The 19,100-nt window shown below is 68.6% G+C and overlaps 1 protein-coding gene across 1 annotated transcript; it reads right to left on the bottom strand.

The window, feature by feature from the left end:
• Positions 1-432: 432 nt before the first annotated feature.
• ADSS1 (adenylosuccinate synthase 1) lies at positions 433-17,173 on the bottom strand. Its single transcript, XM_026012682.2, has 13 exons — positions 16,913-17,173; positions 10,125-10,227; positions 7,977-8,039; positions 7,159-7,209; positions 6,767-6,833; positions 5,826-5,933; positions 5,644-5,725; positions 4,746-4,872; positions 4,080-4,234; positions 3,118-3,242; positions 2,212-2,309; positions 868-1,017; positions 433-792 (listed from the first exon to the last, which is right to left on the bottom strand). The coding sequence occupies exons 1-13, from the start codon at positions 17,102-17,104 to the stop codon at positions 740-742; spliced, it is 1,374 nt and encodes a 457-aa protein (XP_025868467.1). The 5' UTR covers positions 17,105-17,173; the 3' UTR covers positions 433-739.
• Between the last annotated feature and the right edge of the window lie 1,927 nt (positions 17,174-19,100).

The following is a 19,100-nucleotide window of genomic DNA, read 5'->3' as shown; positions in this document are numbered from 1 at the left end:
ACCAAAGCGATCTCCCCAGGACAGTTACTTTTCTCCATTTACCCCAGGCTCCGAAGAGCTCCAGGGGGCTCCTCAGCTCCCAGCGGAGACCTCAGGAAGCTCGTGGCAGCTGTGGCCAGCTAACAAGTGACCTGCTCCAGCCGGTGACCTTTGGAGGGCTGAGGGCGGGTGCACACGGCTGACATGAAGGGGGCTGCTGGGGCGCTGCCTGTACCCCCACAGGGGCTCAGAGCTCAGGCAGCGGCGCTGCAAGGTTCCCCTCTGGGACGCACTGAATGCCTGCGGTCTGCCCACCTGGGCTCGCTCCCGCTTGCCCTCCAGACAAGCACACGGCTTGGCTGTGTGATCCCGGAAACCTGTGTCACCCCGACTGGTCACGCCAAGCGTTAGTGTTCAGAAGTCAAAACAAAAGGACGGTCAGAGCCAGACGTGTACTGGTCACCACCGCTCGGTGGCTACTGGATACGTTTATTACTAAACTGCTCCAGCTGGCCACACCACGTGGGACAATGCACGTGCCGTAAAAGTTCTCTGTTCTGAGTACTTTGGCTCATTTTAAATAGCAGGATTTAAAAAATAAAAATGTACACAACGCTGGCTGTCAGATGTTGGGGTCACCGTGGAAATCAGCTGAGCTGAAGGCTTAGAAACATAAAAGTACAGAAAATACTTCTCCTTCCTCCTTTCGGGCGTTGACTTGGTGGCTGTGGATGCGGGGTGGGGCCGCGGCTGCCTTTGCCTAAAACAGCTGGATCATCGAGTCTCTTGATTTGCCGACACCAACCCATTTCACTGGAAGGGAAAGGGAGGCTCAGCCCCGGGTGTGGGGGCCGAGGGCAGGGTGGTGGCGGGGGCACGGGCACCCACCTGCCACTCCGATGTGATTCTCCACGAACCGGATGTAGTTCTGGGCCTGCGGGGGGAGGTCCTCCCACTTCCTGGCGCCCGTGGTGTCCGCCTTCCACCCAGGCAGCGTTTCATATTCGACTTCGACCTTCTGTAGTATCTCCTGGTTCGCTGGGGAGACAGAGGGGGGCGGGGGGGACCCATGTCCTGAAGACCTGGTGCCCATTCGGCAGGGGTGGGGGTAGCTGCTCGCCCTATTTGGCCAAGCGGCCCTGTTTGGTCTTCAGGGGGGTGGGTGAGGTGGTTCTGGGACATTGGCGTACCCCTTCCAGACCAGGGGACTCGTCCACCCCGGACACGGATCTGCCAAGTGCTGGCTCAGCTGCGGAATTCCATGGACCCCACTTGGAAATTTTTTTTTTTAACATTTAATTTATCCATTTATTTAGAGATCTCTCTCTCATGAGCACACGGAGCAAGGAGCAGAGAGAGAGAATCTCCTGCAGACCCTGCCCTGAGCACCGAGCCCGAGGCAGGGCACGATCTTCGGACCCGAGAGCATGACCCAAGCCAAAATCAAGACTTGGATGCTTAACGGGCTGAGCCACCCAGGTCCACCCCCCTTGGAAATTCTGAGGGTCCTGAAGTGTGAAGGGATCTGTGTGTCCTGTTCCCAGGGCAAGGCCCCTGCTGCCGCCGGGACTCCGTGGCTCCGGCATGTGGCTCCCAGTGGACGCCACCCATCCCTCACTGATGGAAGGCGCTGGGACAAGCGGTCCTACTGCCAGCGTCCTCACTGCGTGCTCCCTGGGCCCCGGATCCCGGGGGTCACACCACCCCCCTGCTGTGCCTTCTCAAAGGTCAGGGGTCAGCAGGGCCGGGGACACGGGTCGACAGGACACATGCAGGTCCTGCAGCCAAGCGGCACTGGTGGTTCTACGTGTGCACTTGGGGAGCGTGAGCGCGGCTGCCCCGTGGCCGCGGGTAGAAGTGGCTGGGGCGGGCGTCGAGGTGCGTAAGGAACTGGGCCATCCAAGGAAACATGACCTGCGTGCTTTTAAAGAGGGGACGTGCGGTAGCCCACACCTGTCCAGGGAGCTTCCAGCGTGCCCCGGAGGTGGGCCTTGGTAGCACATAAGCGTCCCTGGGGCCTGGGGTTAGCAGGGGGCTGGCCTCCACCTGCCACCCCAGGTGTGTCTGTCCCTCTGAGCCCCTTCCCTGGGCTGCCCCACAGCCAGCCGGTCCCGGTCCCCACTCCACCCCCATGGGAGGGAAGAAGGGGGCTCCCCACAAGCACTCACTCTGCATACTTCCCGTGCAGACCGGTCCCTTCTCAGAAAAGCCACCGTACCCCGTACCTCGTACCTGGGAAATAGGGGATCCTCTTCCCGTTCAGCTTGTATGAGACGCCGACCTTCACCTCGTCCAGGGCATCCAGGATGTCCAGTTTCGTTAAGGCCAGCCTGTCCCCAACCAGCAGACGGCCACCCACTGGAGAAGCTGGGGCGGGCTGGCCTTCTACCCTTGCGTCCCCCCTGCTGTTTACGGCCACCGGGAAATGCAGACAGCAGCCCCGGTGACAGGCAGGCGGAGGGGGCCCTCACCTCGGGTGCCCCCACGGGACCCTGCTCCCGCCCCCCTGACCCTGTGGGCCCTGCGATGGGGCTGCATTCAGCTCCTCTGTGGCCAGCACCCCCAGGGACATGCAGGGACTGTGTCCAGCCCCCGGTGGCAGCGACAGCGGCCGCCTCCGCCGGTTCTTCCTGGCACGGGCTCTGAGCCCAGGGCCTCATCCTGTCCTTCCTCCCGTCCAGGCCAGGCCTGAAAAGCCTCGCAGGTGGGTCTCTGTGCTGCCTGAGCCCGTGGGGGCGGTGCCACCCTGTCCTCCGCTTTGCCGTGGCCTCCGCGCTCAGAGCGCAGCCTCTCTGGCACCTGCTCACGGTGTGGGGACAGTGTCTCCCTCCGGCCGCCCAGCGCCCAACCCGTGCAGACCCAAGGGAGGTCTTGGCAGTCGGGTCCGGCCAAGCCCGGCGACGTCCCACTTAGAGGGCGTCGTGTCCGTGAGGACAGCTGCGTAGGCCGTCACGCCAGGTTCCTCTCCCTCCCGCGATGGCCGGCGTTAACCTCCTGCAGGTGCCAGGACGCCCTCTGGCCGCCTGCTGTCGCCCTCCCCACAGGTGCTCAGGAGCAGATGGCAGGCCAGCTCCGATGTCACCCCCGTCGGCCCCACCGTGGCCCCCCCCCATAGCCCGTGCTGGGTGGGCTGCTTACGCGGTAAAGCCGTTGACCATGTGAGCGTATCTGAGAATCATCAGGTCCAACCAGCCGCAGCGCCTCTTCCTGCCCGTGGTCACCCCCCACTCGTGGCCACGGCTCTGCAGCAGGTCCCCGATTTCCTGCGTGATGGCGGCAGAGCAGCGAGGTCCACCGCGGCATGAGGGGGGGCCTGAGCCTGGCGTTTCTCTCTGTGCCTCCCCCTCCCCTCCTCCCCTCCTCCTCCTCCTCCCTCCCCCCTCCCCCTTCCCTCCCCCTCTCCCTTCTCCTCCTCTCTCCTCTCCTCCTCCTGCTGTCTAACCCTCTTCCCCCTCTTCCCTCTCCCTCTCCCCCCTGGGGACTGTTGGATGCTGTACCCCCTGACAAATCCTTCCTCGTGCCTGGCCTCCCCCGTCCCCACGTCCCTGGCAGGTGTGCCCTCAGCCGAGGCTCCCACTGGTGAGGCCGTGCTGACCAGCGGGGTCCCGTGTCCTTGAGCGCCTGCTCCTGGACACGTGGAGGACCCGGCCCTGGGGACGGCCGCCTCCTGCCTCCCGGCTATGGCCCGTGCAGGTACGTGAGGATGGGGGGGCCGGCCCCGTAGCTCAGCTTCAGGGGCAGGTGTGTGCTTGTTTCTGGGTGAGGCCCCGTCCCTGCGCCTGCTGCCCCTGCCCCGACAGCCACGGGGTGTTCTGGATGCGGCGCCCTTCCCTCCCCACGCCGGCCTCACAGCCCCCGCTCAGGACGTGACCTTGGGCCCTTGCTGAGGAAAGGCGGCCAGCGGCACCCTGAGGGCTCCCCGAGCTGCCCGCATGGGGTGCTCTGAAGGGCTGGTCCCCGGGGCTTCCCGGGAGCTTCTGTGGCACGCGACCCGGCGGATGCCCGCCTCTGCCCTTGCCTGTGTCCCTGCTCTGCCCAGCACGGGGCCGGGCTCTGCCTCTGTGGCCCCTGCTGTGGCCCCGCCGGCGCTGGGGACTCACGTTGATCTGCTCGGTGGGGAAGGCGCCAATGCCCACGCGTGTGGTGTAGGCCTTCACCACGCCATACACCTCGCCTATGTTCTGGGGGGGGATGCCCAGGCCCGTGCACACGCCGCCCACGGTGCAGTTGGATGACGTCACAAAGGGGTAGGTCCCTGCAAGACAGAGCCGTCAGGGGCGCCTGCCACCCCTGCAGAGCAGCCCGGCCCAGGGCTCCGGCTTGGCAGAGGGCAGCGTCTGGGTCGGCCTCCTGCACGTCCCCTCGGCGGGTCTCCAGGGCGAGTGACCCAAGGGACCCTCCCGGGGGAGTGACCTGTGTGGGCACCGTGCGTCGGGCCGCGGTGGCCCACGTAGGAGTCTGCGGGGGAATAGAGACAGAAGGTTGCCCCTGGCTCGGAGGATGGGCGCTTCCCCTGCCTGTACGAGGTGGCCTTGGGGCTGGTGTGGCCGTGGGGTCAGGACGGGACGTGCTGAGGGCCCACAGCTCTGGCCGCTCCCCTCCCGTCTAGGCCAGCTCTGTCGCCTGCCCCCTCCCAGCTGAAGCATGAGGACGACGGGCAGCAGCGTGGCCCCGGAAGGCAGCCCTGCACACCCACTCAGCGGCCAGCCTGGTCCCCGGCAGGCAGCAGAGGGGGGATCGCGGGAGCAGCCGGGCCGGGCACCTACCGAAGTCAATATCAAGGAGGGCCGCGTTGGCACCTTCCACCAGGATTTTTTTGGGGGTGCCGTGGAGCGCCTCATACATAAAGTAGACACCGTCTCGGACCATGGGTCGGATCCGCTCTGCAAAGCCCTGTGGGGAGGCAGAGGAGGCTGCGGTGGGGCCAGGCCACGGCCCCCCACTCTGGGCCCTCCTGACGGCCGGACGCCCGGCACATTCCCTTCCCGCAAGGGGCCTGGCCTGCAAACCTGTCCCGAGACCCGAGCCACCCCGGCCCGTCTGGGCGTCGTCTGTGACGCTCGCACCGGCCCCTCCTGCGGCCAAGGGCTGAGCTGCATCCCCCCGCCCCGATCTGTAGAAGTCCTGACCGCCCCCCCACCCCCCTGCACCTCAGAACGTGACTGTTTGGAGACAGGCCTTTATAACAAGGGGGTTACACTGAGGTCACTACGTGGGCCCCCATCCAGTGGCTGGCATCTTCACTGGCCTTGTTCACAGCGCCCGAGAGCCAGGAGCCCAGCTTTGGAAACTTCCGGAAGGGCTCTGAGCTCCCCTCATCGTGGCCCTGACCCAGTGCTGCCCCTGTGTGAGTCAGCCAGGCCCCAGCCTCTTTCCCCAGCACATCCTGGGAAACGTCCCCTGTGGGAAAGTGGGGGGCCTGAGGGTCCCCTGCCCCTGGGGAGGCACCCTCCTGCCCTCACTGGCATGAGCTTGCACAGGGGGCCTGTGGTTGCCAAGAGGGCCGGCCGCTCCATAGCAGTGCCCGGGACAGTGCACCCCCCGAGTGTTCCCTGGGCTGCTGTGCCCCCGCCATGCCCCCCCACACCACGCCATGCCCTCCCCCACCACCCCCTGCCTCCCCCCACATCCCTCCCTCCCCACCACGCCAGCACCCCTATCTACCTTCAGCTTTTTGAGTTGCCCTTCGACGTCCACTTCCAGGCTGGGGAACATGGACTGGTGCTGGCGGGCCAGGTTCTTGAATCTGCGGGGGCGACAGTGACTGCGACCCCTCGCCCCGCCTGGGTGACTGCGCCCTCAGCACTAGCCACGGTCCCCCCTGGGGCTGCGGCCGGCTCAGGTACCTGGCGGAAAATTCATCAAAGTCCGACAGGAGGTCGCAGACGCGGAGGCCCGTGCGGGCAGCTTTGGAGGAATAGGCGGGTCCGATCCCCTTCCTGGTGGTGCCGATACTGCAAGACGGGGCGGCCGTGAGCCTGGGGGTGGTCTGGGGGTGCTGATATGCAAGAGGGGGCTGGGAAGGAGCCGGTCGCTCAGGGCCCTGGGCTAGCACCCCACTGCCTGTTTGCACCCCTCGAAAATGAGGTTGAGCTGGAGGGGCTCTCCCTGGCAGTACCCCGGCAGTCTGGGGGTGCTGTGAGAGCCCACTGGCCCCTCCAGTGGCTGGCTGTCAGGGATCGGGGCCTGGGGCCCCCGCAGGTGGTTCTGGGCCAGCCCTAACCCTGCCGTCATTCGGGACCTGGGGCTCTGAGACCTCCGGTCTGCGTCAGGCCCCCCTGCCCCCTGGGCAGGCGGTGACGATGCTCTCTGCCCGCTGCTGCCTCCCGGGGGCTGGGTGTACTGGCCATGCCCACCGTACCCACTGCCCGCCACCGCCCTGGCCCTGGGCTCAGGGAGTGGCCGCTCGGGACTGCCCCCGGCTGTCCTGTGGACGAGTGTGTGTGCGTACCTGTGTGCACAGGGTGTGAGTGCGTGCACACATGCGGCCAGTGAGAGTGTCACTTGATGGGGCAGGACGGCCACAGCCTCTCCCTGCCCTGGCGTGGAGAACCACTCCCACACACGTTCTCATGCATATCTTTGGAGGACAAAGGAATGGGCGTGGGTGCTGGTGGGGCCCTGGTGGCGCTGTGGCCCGTGTGTGTGTGTGCGCGTGTGTGTGTGCACGCGTGTGTGTGGTCAGGCTGGGCTGGGATGCCCGCAGTCGTGCTGGCTTCGGGGGGACCCCGCTCCCCTCTGGGCACACCCCAGAGCTCCCAGACTGGAAAGCCACCGAGATACTCACTTCTTCCCCTCCTGGGCTTGCCGCTGCACTTCCTGCAGCCCGTCCACCGCCTGGTGAAAGTCAAACACTGCGCGGCCAGGCGAGGGGCCCCAGTGGGAGACAGACACAGGGTTATGGGGCTCCCCTGCGCTTGCCCGGGCCTCCCGGCCAAGTGGCCCCATTTGAAAGGGGACTAGAACCGCCTGTGCTGAGCGCAGTCTCACAGGGGACTGTGAGCCCTTGCGCCTGTTCTCCCTCTGCCGAGGGGACCGTGATCCCGACCCCCTGCCCGCTCTGAAGGTCCTGAGAAGGCCCCGTGGAGCTGCGTGGGCTCCGCAGGTGGCGGGGCCGCGGTGGGGGGGTCGCGCGGCAGGTGGTGGCACCCGGCCTGCACCCGGCCCGGGCGTGCTTACCGAGGTGGGCGCGGTCCGAGATGACCAGCCTCTTCTCCCAGTCCTTCAGACCTGCGGGCACGCGGCACGCGGTCAGCCGTCACGGCCAGAGGGCCAGGCTGGCCCCGCTCCCCGCCACCCCCGGGCAAGAGAGCACGAAGGTCGCCCCGGCTATCTCCCCCTGCAGAGGGCCCGGAGTCTCCCCCAGGCCGCCCCACCTCTCCCCGCGGGGCCTCCGTCCTGGCACGTCCCGGGCTCGTGTCCAGGCTCAGGCTCCCCATGCTCCTCTCGCTCCTGCCCTGAGTGCTCCGGCCCCGAGGCCGAGGCCCGCTTCCTCCTCGGACCCCGTCAGGGCATCAGGGCGGCTGCCTCTGCCTCTCAACGGCCTTCAGGGGGAGCAGCTTGCCGTGACGCCCTGGCCCAGTGGCCTCGGCCACTGCCTGTCCCCAGGAGCCCCCAGGAGCCACATCCTTCCCTGGAGGCGGGGCCGGCCCAGCGGTCCCCAGTCCTGGCCGGACATCAGGGTTTCCTGGGGAGCTTCATCAAATTCCAGGGCTTGCTGACTGTGAACCGCCTGGTGCCACACCTGTCCTGCGAGCTCCCGCAAACACTGAGCCCCACGGCCAGGGTCCGGGGCCTTGGGCTGCCCTGCTCTCCGCATCCTGGGCCAAGACCAGCTTTCTGCACAGCCAAAGCCCGCGGGGGGCGGGTGGGGCCCGGAGAGCTGGGGAAGGTGACCCTGCCCCTGCCTCCCAGGACCCACCCCGGGGGGGGTGCTCCCCAACACGCCGCTGGGGCCTCGCCCGGGCCAGGGAGCATGGGTGGGGACTCGGACCTACCTTTCTTCTCATTCTTTTCTGCTTCTTCGAACAAGCCCGGTAAGTGGACGACCACCCCGTTGCCTGCAACACAGCACAGGGCGGGCTGGAGCGTATGGTGGCCGCCAGCCGCTTAGCTTCAAGGCCGCACGAAGCATGTGCCCCTCGCTCACAGCAGCCCTGTCCCCAGGCTGTGGGCGACCCAGGCCTCCAACCCGCGCGCGGACAGGTGAAGCACGGGGGCTCCAGCACACACTGGAACCCTGCTCAGCCTAAAAAGGAAGGAAATTCTGGCACCTGCCATGGCACGGATGGGCCTTGAGGACACGGTGCCGAGTGACAAGGCAGGTCACCGAAGGACACAGCCCTGTGTGATTCCACTCACAGGAGGTCCCTGGGGGAGTCGATGCACAGGGACAGGAAGCCGAGGATGCACCAGGGGGTTAGTGTATAAAGGGGACAGAGCCTCAGGTTGGCGAGATGGAAGGTTCTGGAGACGACAGTGGTGGTGGGTGCAAAACAGTGTGAACCTGCTTCACGCCAGCGAGCTCTGTGCCCAGCAATGGCTAAGATGGCAAGTTTGTTGTGTGCTGTGTGTATTCATCACAACAGAGAGGGGGCCTGGTGAAGCATCTGCAGAGCCCGAGGCTGGAGGAGCGGGTGCCGACGCTGTGGTGGGAGGGCCTCGGGGCCTCCAGCAAACGGCTCGGGGGCACTTCCTGCAGGGGCCACAAGGCTCTAAGGCTGGATTGTGTTGCGTCCCATGGCACAGAGATTGTACGTTGGTGGGGCTGGTGCAGTTTACTTGCACAGCACGAAGATGGGAAGGCAGGAGAAATGCAGCCCCCAGCCCTTCCCGGGAGCCAGGCAGGGGCTCTGGGGAGCCGCGTCTTCTCTATCCACATTCACCAGAAGTGGGGTCCACGTACGTGCTTCACGCGGGCAGAGCCTGAGGCCCGAGAAGGACGGGGACGCACCCAGGTCACACCGCACGATAGCGTGGGGTCCAGGCCAGAGCGAAATGCTAGCCCTCTTCTCTTAGAGCGAAGGCAACCGGGCCGGGCCACCTGCTGCCTTCCCAGGAGGAGCCCCCGGCCCCCACCCCCGGCCCCGCCAAGCCTGCCGGTGGCACCGCCTGGGCCCGAGGAGACCAGACATGGGTCCAGGTGGGAGTGGCGCAGACTGCAAGCCACACCGAGTACAAAAGGTCACCTAAATGCCACGGTGTCCTGAGATGACAGCGGGGCAGGCCCGGCGAATGTCGTAAGCGGAGCGTGAGTGCCGGCACGTTCGCCCCCTGCAGAGCACGCCGGTGGCCAAGCCGAGACCCCTCGACGCTCCCTAGTGACCACCCAGCCTGGGCTCCGACACCGGGCGCAGCACCTCTCATCAAGCACGGCCTCTGGCCTCGGTTCCCACCACGTGGCCCTGGAGAAGGCTGGGTCAGAGCCCCCCCGAGGCCCCCGCCCCCCCAGGGCACCGGCTGGGCCCCGAGGTGAACTCGCCCACGGCAGTGGGCCCGAGTCTGCACCCGGGTGGGGGAGGCTCTGGGCGCCCCCTCAGCTCGGCCTGTCCACACGCAGCTCCTCGGCCAACACTTGCCCCAAGTCCTCACCGGGCCCACACCCGCAGCTGTGGCCCCCGCTTCCCCACCGGGGCGGGGCAGGGGCACAGGAGTCCCCAGCGTGGCCTTGCTGCGTCATGGACAGGGCCAGAGGAAAGGTCTGGGACGCGGTGGGAGGCCAAACCAGCGGCCTGGCCGGGGTCGGGCGGTACTGGGGGCCGCCTGGGGGGGAGGCTCAGGCTAAGAGCTGACCTCAGGACAGGCGGTCAGGCCCGGTGGCCAGAGGGGGGTGGGGGGGAGACAGAGCAAGAGACCCCACAGTCCTAGAGGCCGGGGGTGCTAGCCGGCCAGGCCTCCGCCCCTGCAGCAGGGGTCTGGCCACTGCTCACACACACGCACCTGCTTGCTGCACCCCTGCGCGTACCCCTCCGCACGGCACACTTGCTCACGTCCTCACACCCACACCCCTGCACAGGTGTGCAGCCCTCGCGGTCACTCGCACGCCGCTCAGCGGGGCCTCCTGCCCTCTCTCCCTCCGGCCAGGCTGGAGGGCACCCAGGCCCACCCCGCCGACACACTCGGGACCCCGGGCTGGGGGGACTCACCGATGAAGGACACGGCCTTGGTGTTGATGATGCCGCTGGGCAACAGGTGGAAGTCGTACTCCCTGCCGTCCACCACTACGGTGTGGCCAGCGTTGTTGCCCCCCTGGGAACAGAAACCTGGCTGAGTGTGCAGGCACCTGCGGGCGTGGACCTCCCCTGGGCGGGCCTGCCCAGCCTCACCCTGGACCAGCTCCAATCACGTCAGGAGCCACGTCGGAGGCTTAGGGCAGTGGGTCTGTCCCCCGGGGCCCCAGGATGCTGTCCACGCGGTGGTTGGCTCTGACGGATGTCTGGGTACGCCAGGTTAGTGACCCCATCCACGGACGAGGAGTAGGGGCCTGACCGGGGGACTGGCTTGGAGGGGACCTGGCCTGGGCTGGTCCCACCGTCCCCACCCCGTACCCTGCCCGGGACCATCTCCTGGGCACACGCTGACGCCCCAAGGAGGCGGGCTGGGTACAGGTGGCACCTGCGAGCCGCTCTGGAGGTCCCTCCTCTGATGCAGGAATGAGGGCCAACCCTTCCAGGAAGCACAAGCCCAGGCCCCCCCAACCCGAGCTCCGTGGTGGCAGACAGTGGGTGAGGTGGCACCGTCGTCTGGGGTGGGGTGGGGTGAGGGACAGGGGCAGGCACTGGCCAGCAGGGCCCGCACCCCCAGTCCCCATAGCAGGGGCCGCTCCCTTGGGGCCCGTGCCTCCCATCTAAAAATAAAAAGGAAAACACGGCTCTGAGTCCACCTGTGTTCTGGGGGACACCCTCCTGCTGCTGACGGCGGCTGGGCTGGGCTGGGGGGGGTGAGGGGAGCCCAGAAGGTCCAGCCGGGAGGGAGGCCCATCCCTCCACCCAGACAGCCCAGGCAGGGGGCTGGCCCGGCGCCTGGGGACAGTGAGATGCAGACGCCACAGACCCCAGGCCACGGGCTTTCCCTCCCGGGCCTCACATCACACATCCATAAATGAAGGTGAGGGGCTGGGGCCCTAACGCCCCACCCGGGCTCGCCCCGCGCTGTGCCAGCCGCCCAGACGGCCCTGCCAGGAGCCACTCCCGGGGGGGCCCACACACCCCGGCAGCCCGTGTTTGAGGTGCACGTGGACGGTGTGTGCGGCGTGGAGGGCCTCTCCCACGGACTCCCGGGGTCACTGCAGCGCGGGTGTGCCACCCGACGGCCCCGCGGCACGACCGGGCCACCTCCCCCGGCGCCCCGTGGCCAGCAGGGCCGGGTTCCCTGGCACCTCCAGTGTTGCTGTCGGAAGTGACCACAGGCTCTGGGGGAATGACGGTGGACACGACGGGCGCCCTGTGGGGGGCAGACGGGAAGGACGAAGGGGGCGGAGGGGCCTGGGAGCCAGGGGTTGGACTCGGGACTCAGGATGGAGGTGGCGCTGGGGGTGAGCCAGGTGGGCTGCTGCGGAGGGGGGCGGCTGGAGGGGAGCGAGAGGAAGACAGCAGGAGCTGACGGGGTGAGGCCACGGGGCGGGGGCAGCGGGCCCAGCCTCAGGCAGACCCCCCCCCCCCGCTCTGCCCTGGCGCTGACGCCCCTCGCACGGGCATCCTACACGGCCACTGCCACCACCGTGGTGGTGGGGGGGCTGGGGCCGTGGCCTCTATCGGTTCACCCGGGACCTGGGTCCCTTCCCAGAGAAGGGAGGTGGCAGCGGGATCTGGGCCGGCGGGGATGCAGGCCCTCTGCCTCTGCAGACGCTCCCCCCACGGCCACTCCCCGCCTGCCGCAGCCCGGGCCAGCACCCCCCGCCCCGCGCTCTCCCCACGCCCAGTGCCAACGTCAGCTGGCCCGAGGGCACACACAGACGAGCACTGTCGTGCACAGCCGCACCTTTGTTGGGGGTAAACACGGGCACCTAGGAACAGGCAGGGGCCATCGTGGGCCAGTGGGCGTCAGATGACCCCGGGCAGCCCCAGGGCCCAGACGTCAGACCACGATCCACTCCCAGGGCCACGGGCCCGCCCCAGGATGCCGAGCCCGGGGCCTGCTGACCGCCGGGAGGGCTGTCCCAGCAGCTCTGCAGAGGCCCTGGGGGACCGTCCCAGAGAGACCCCGGTCTGCCCTCCCCCGGGTGGCAAGTTTGGGGCAGGAACACCCCCCTGCTGTCCTTAGGCTTTAGCCCGATTGCTAAGGGTCGTCTGCAGGCCCAAGGAGAGCCGGGCCAGGGGCTGGGGCTGGGGCTGGGGTCGCCGCTCGGCCAGCTCCCGCCCGGTGGGGAAAACCAGCTGGAGGGAGGAGCTTGTCCAGGGTCCCCGGGAGAGACGGTGAGGACGTGTGGCTCAGCTCCAGACCCACTGCCCCTGCCCGACCCGCCCAGTCACTTACAGTCCCCCGTGGATGCCCCTGCCTGATGCCTCCCAGGACACAGGGATCTGAGAAGGGGAACCTGGCCAGCTCTGACCCTTCCTGCCCCTGCAGGAGTCCAGTGGGCCCCCCCTCCTTGGCACCAGGGGGTCGGCACCAGGCCTGGCAGGGAGCCCCCAGACACCCACAGGGCCTGTCACCAGAGTGGTGCCCATAGGCCGTTCAGTGCAGACACCCCCCAGCCCACCCCCCACATCTAGAGAGTGTGGCCTCTGCTGCCCTCCTTGGTACCTCGTCCCCACCAGGCCCCAAAACCTGGAGAACAGAGAGCCCCAAGAGCATCCTCCCGGCACCCGTTCTCTGCGCCCCTCAGCCCCACCCCACCGGGCCCCTGAGTCTCGAGCAGCGTGTCTCCCGGGGCCACTCCCAGGCCCGAGGGACCGGCTCCTGCAGCCCCGCTGGGAGGCAGCGGCGCCCCGTGAAGGCCAGAGCTTCGGGCCCCACGTCTGCTCTGGCTCCTCAGGTGCAGGCCCCGGGAGCGGGAACAGGGTGGGCTCAGCTGGCCCAGAGAGGCTCCCACCTCCTGGGAGGCAACGGTGTGTGTGGGGCTGTGAGTGTGCACCGGGTGGGGGCGCTGCGAAGGGGCTCGGGGCTGCCCCCGGGGTGCCCACTCCCCCTCTGCACACCCGCGGCTCCGTGAGGCTCCCCCGTGAGCACATCCTGCATACGTGTCACCCACACACATACCCCTGCTCCCCAGCATCTGTCCCGTTCCGGCCCTCGTCCTGAGCACCCTGTCGTCGTCTTGGATGGCCTTCCGCTGACCTCCGACCTGCCCCCACCCTCACGACCCACTCAGCCAGCACCACCCCCCTCCTGTTCTCTCTGAACCCCCCACGACACGGGTCTCCATGCTGCTCTGGACGGCTCCGTTGGCCACAGTGCCCCCTTGGCCTTGGTCCCCGGGGACGCACCAGCCTGGCTGGCTGTCCCGTGATGCAGCCCCCTGCCCCCCACCCCCATCCCGTCAGCTTTGAGGGGCCTAGACCTCTGAGCTCCAGACTCCCCGTCTCTCCAACATTGCTGATCTTGTGTCCCTGACAGCCCCGGCCCCATCCCTGCCGGCCTCCCCAGCCCAGCTCACTGGAGAGGGACCAGCTCGTCCACCTGTGTCCATCGTCCATCCCCAGCTCTGCTCCGACTGCCAGACAAGTGGACAAAGGGAGCAAGGAGGTGAGGAGGGGAGCGGGGAGCTTCCCTGAGGCCCTGGAGCCGCTCCCGGCCAGCCCTGCGTGACGTTGGGGTCCGGCTGAGTCTGGGTCCTGGGCCGCAGGAGCAGCCGGTTTTATCAGGATCCTGTACGGCGCACAGCAAGGAGCCGGCTCCCAGGGTGGAGACACCGGTGACCAACCCCCGGCCTCCTGCCCGTCAGGGTAAACCTGAAGTCCACCCACCTATGCAGCGCTTGACCTCGTCTCACTCACGCATCCAACCCAAACACAAAGTTGCCCTCTGCACAGTGAGGCACTGGGGCAGGTCGGGGGAGCCAGAGGTCGCGGGCTCCGGTGGGTATGCGGGTCTCACCTGCCCGGGGCGGACGTGCCCAAGGCCACAAGGGGCTGTGCAAGCCGGGGGACCCTCCCTCTAGACCCCCCACTGCGTGACCAGTGCCATCACAGGGTGCAGACACGCAGGGCAGGCCTGCTTCTGGCAGCGACACCAGGCACTCCCGGCCCCACTCCCCATGGAGGGCCCTGAGCAGTCTGGGGTTTGAGGTGATCCCCACCTGGGGAAAGAGTTCCCAGGACACCAACAAGCAGCGGGACGGGACGTGGAGGGGTGACCTGGCTGGCCCCCGCCCCTTCAGGATGGGGTGGTGGCATAGACTGCGGTGGAAACCGAGAGAAACCCACCACCGCACCCTGCATGGTGCCCGGTCACGCGTGAAGCCCCAGTGCCACTTACAGGCAGCTGGGACGGAGGGAATTTTAAACCTCTACCCTGGTGGTCCTGGGCAAAGTAACTTCGGAAACGGAGGAAGAGCTGGGCGTGAGCAGCTGGCCGCGGGGGCCTGGGGCCGACTCCAGGCCGGGGAGAGGGCCGAGCAGGGGAAGGACACCGGTCGCCATGGAGAGTGAGCCCGGTGGAGGTGTGGGGACCCCACGGGGCACCCAATGCCATGCAAAGACAGTGCAGAGGACAGGGGGTGCCAGAGCCACTGGAGGCCAGCAGCAGTTCCCCGGGGAGCCTGCACCCCAACCAGCAAAGGGAGGCCTTCACGGTCGTGCCCTGACCCCAGCGCCCCAGGGCAGCCCCACAGACCCAGGATGCTGGGGGTGCATGAGGGGCTGCCGGGGTGCCACGGAGACGGCATCAGCCGTGGCACATGTGGGATCTGTGCAGTGAGAAGGGGAGGCTGTCCCCCACCTGGAGAACGAAACAGCAGGAGGGACCCAATCCCGAGGCCAGGACGGTAGTGCTGACCACAGGCCCCACGTGATGGGCAGCAAAGAAGCCGGGACGGCTGTGGGGGTGCAGGTGGGTCTGGCCCCAGACCGCGGACGTGTGCTGAGTCGGAGAAGGGGAGACACAGGCCCGCGGGCGGCGAGGGTCAGCAGAGGCAGAGGCGGAGTGGAGCCGGGCAGCTGTGGGGGATGGAGCTGCCACTCGGGACGGCCCCAGGCCCAACGACAGGCCAGGTGACCCTCTGGTCACTGGGGCTGGCCGGCTTCAGCCCTTCCAGGCAGCCACCCAGACGGGACTCGTGCCCACCGCAGGTGCCCTGCCGCCTGCTTCCCGGGGCCCCTTGCTCCCACGTGCCGCCTGGCTCCCGGGGTCAGGGCGGGTTTGGCTCCGTGCACCTGTGGCCACGACTGTGGGCGTCCTGCGCACACGCCTAGGTAAGAGGCAGCTGCAGCCTTCCCCAGGGCAAGGCCCAAGGGCCCCAGGTCTCCGAGGACCCACACGCGCCGCTCGTTCTCACTCCTCAACTGTTCCCTGCCTCACCAGCGGGTCGGGCGGCTGGGGAGGGGCCAAGGCGCTGCGGGCTCCTGGGGCGGCCCCCAGCTACCCCCTGTGAGTCAGCCGGGGCCCTGCAGGGGGACACGCATCTAATCTCGGTCTGAGTCGGGGGGGTGAGGGGGCGCTGCCTCCCCGGCCCCCAGGTCAGCTGACGGCGCTCCAGCCTGCTCTGCGGCCGAGCAAGACTGCCCAGTGACAGATGGGGGACGGCGGGGCCTGGCCTGCTGGCCCAGGTGGCAGCGCGGGGAGGCCCCACTCCATGGGCAGGAGGGCCTGCAAAGCGCCCCAGTCTCTTCAGGACGGAGATGGGCCACCGGTAGACTTGAGAGGCTCCCCAGAGCCAGCAGGTCCCAGGGCGGGCGCTGGTACCACGTGCCTGGCCGCGGAGGGACAAGGGCCGCCGGCCCATGCAGCAGGGCACCCCGAGGCCTCCCTGGCACCCGGAGGCTCTGCGGGGCCGGGGCGGGCATGCTGGCCTGGCCCGGGCGGAGGGGGTGTGTGGGGGTCTGTCCTGGTCCCAGGAAGCACCTTCCAGGAATGTGCTGTCTGCCCGGGGCAGGCGAGGCCAGACGGCAGCTGAGGCGTTCCCTGCGCCAAGCGCTGGGCCCAGGTCCTTCCCCGGGGGGTGTGCCCCAGCCCCAGCCCTCCTGGCAGGAACTCGGGAATGAGGCCACAGACCAGTGAGCAGCCGGGGCGGGGGGGGGGGGGGGCCTTCCCCTTGGGTCAGCCCTCCTGGGCCTGGCTCTGAACCCCAACCCGGCCGAAGCCTGCACCCACGCTGGCCCCTCTGTGCCCAGCTCTAAGTCTGCCCAGGCAGCAAGTGTGGCTCTGGGCCCTGGCACGGGGGCAGGGGCCCCAAGGGAGCCCCGTGAGAGCAGCCTGCAGCTGGCAGGGGCCACCCTGGGCTCCTGGGGACACAGCCTGTGTCTGGCCTCCCCCGCGGTCACCCTGGCCAGCCGTCCCCGGCCCCTCCCGCTCCCCCGAGGCTGGCCGGGACCCTCCTTGCCCCTGGCCTGTCTGGGTCCCGGCCCACTGTCCTGCCCTTGCCTCTGTCTCCTCTTGGCCGGGCCCCCGGGGGCCACCCCGTGGCCAGACCCAGACAGAGCGGGGAGGGAGGGCGTCTCAAACCAGCCAGGAGCTGGGGGGCACCCCGCCCCCAACCTTGGGCCGGTGTCACACCCCGGGCGCACCCCACCCCACCCCCTGAAGATCGGGTGTCCCCAGCTCAGCACAGGTATTTATAGCTCCTCCCTGGCCGCGGCCCGAGGGGTGGGGCTGGCGGGGAAGGCGGTCCGGGACCAGGGCGGGGGAGGGGAGCGTGTGCGGGCGGAGGGTCGGCGTCCGGGCAGGGCGTCCAGGAAGGGGAGGCATCCAAGAGGCGTGTCCAGGTCGGGGCGGGAGGACAGGGAGGACAGGGTCCCCGGGCCGGGGGAGGAGGGGGCTCACGGGGGGCCCGCACCTGGCAGCGGCTGACGATGTCGGCGTCCGTGGCCAGCAGGTCCACCACCTTGCCTTTGCCCTCGTCCCCCCACTGCGCGCCCAGCACCACGGTCACCCGGGAGCCCGTCGCCGCCGCCTCCTGCTGCAGCCGCCCCCTCTTGACGCCGCCCGTGCCGGGGGGCCGGTCGTTGGAGGCGCGGGTCCCCGACATGTCGGTCTGGCTCCTCTGCTGCGCTGGGCCACAGGACGCCCCGCAGCCACCACTAAAAGGAGCCGGCCCGGGGCAGGGGGCGGGCCGGGGGCGGGCCTGGCGGGCGCACTGGCGCCTCTCGGTGACCTCCAGGCCGCTGGGTCCCGCCCCCGCCCGCCCAGCCACCACGGGGCGCCGTGTGGGGCTGCGGGCACCTCCTTCTGGAGCTGGGGGCCCAAGGACAGACCGTGGGCCCCCAGACCCAGGCTTCTCCTGCGTGAGCGCTAACGGGGCACCTGTGCTGCCCTGCTCCCAGACCTGGGTCCCCACTCCACCGTGTCCCCATCAGGCCTAGGACCTCAGGGTTTTAGAAACTCGGGGGTGGCGGGGGGGCTCTCTCCAGGTCAGGAGTGCCACTTGTAAAAGGGGAGCGTGTCCTCACGCTCCACCTGGAGAGTCTGCATCCTTGGGCGCTCGGGGCCCGCACCTGCCCTGAGGTGACCCTGGGTCCCCTGGACTGATGCATGTGCTCTGGCCGCCAAGGAGAGAGGACAGCGTGTCCCCTCCCCCAACACACCCACCCATTCTCTCAGGGGCTCAGCGTCCAGCACAGGCGTGCGGTGGCGGCAGCAACAGGAGCAGCCGGCAGGCTCCACCAGGCGGCGCAGCCTCTGGTCTGCAGGACCCAGAGCCCAGGGAGACGGGACCCGTGATGGCAGGGCCACCTGGCCGGGAGAGAGACAGCCAGGGATGCTCCCAGCCCCACGCGCCGGGGTCTCCAAGAGGCCCCACACCAGACCCCTTTCCTGGCCCGCCTACCAAGGGACTGGGCTTCCAGAGACCATTTGCGACAGTCTGCTGGGCGCCCGTGTTCCCACCATCTGCTCCACCCTCTGGCCCACCTGGAGCCCCGACACCCCGTGTGGACCCGGCTCTGGGAGCAGGGGCCAGCGATGGAGCCCTGGGGCAGGAGCGCTCTATTAGCCCCTCTCCCCAGGGCCAGGAGCCAGTGCCCCTTCTCTCTGGGGGCTGGGGGACGGCATCTCAGGACAGAGGGACCTGCCGCCCAGCTGTTAACCTGTTGCCAGGGCTCAGAGCCACTGGGCTCCGTGGGCGCCCGGGGGACCAGAAGCTCCCATGGAGGGAGAGTGGTCACACCGAGGTCACTCACAGATGGTCCCCGCAGAGGCCGGCACTGCCAGCCGCCCCCCTCGGTCCTCCCGCTGGGGCCCTGGCTCTGATCCCTCCGGGTCCTGGGCCCTGTTCTCTCACATGGGGACACCAACAATTCCTTTCTCCCAGCACTGCGAGGGGGGGACGGGGGACAAACACCACAATGCAAGTGACAAGTGGGGTGTGAGGGGCAGGCTTCACCTCCTTGCCTTCCTGGGTGGCAGCACCGGCCCCCGCCCGCGGGAGGGGCTGAGCGGGGCCAGGAGGGCCGCCCGGACTCTGGGTCTGCATGCTCCGAAGGCAGGCCAGGGTGAGCCCTGAGGGCTCAGGCGGCGGGAGTGAGCAGCGGGACAGGAGCTGGAGCTCGGAAGCCTGCAGTGTGGACCGGGAAAAGGCAGGATTGTCGCCGCAGGGACCACCAACGTGGGAAGAAGGGCTGTTTGCTTGTTTCCAGAAGGCAGCTGAGGCTCCTGCACGCCCGTGGGGCCCGTGGAGGGGCGGGCGCCGAGCCGGAGTCCTGTCACATGCGGGTGTCTCCCTGTGCTGCAGGGGTGCGGGCTCGGGGCCCTTGGAGGGGGCACCCGCAGGTCCCGCGGGATCTGCAGGGCCAAGGCCGGCCGGCAGGGGCGCAGCTCCCCTAGCCGGGGCCTATAAATAGCCCGGGGCCTGGGGGGAGTCCGGCTTTTCTATAAACAGCCCGTCCTGGCCCAGCAGCTGGGGCCCCGCCAGTCACACGGCCCGGCCTGAATTAGAACGGGCCCCCCTGCGGCGGCCTGTGCACCGTGGGCCCGTCGTCCCCAGGGCAGTGGCAGTACAGGTCGCCGACCGTGGGGGACTCACCGCG

Source organism: Vulpes vulpes, chromosome 6 (assembly GCF_048418805.1).
Source record: "Vulpes vulpes isolate BD-2025 chromosome 6, VulVul3, whole genome shotgun sequence".
NCBI classification, from domain to species: domain Eukaryota; kingdom Metazoa; phylum Chordata; class Mammalia; order Carnivora; family Canidae; genus Vulpes; species Vulpes vulpes.
Note: the sequence above shows the minus strand (reverse complement) of the source record. Positions and strands in the feature narration are given on the sequence as shown.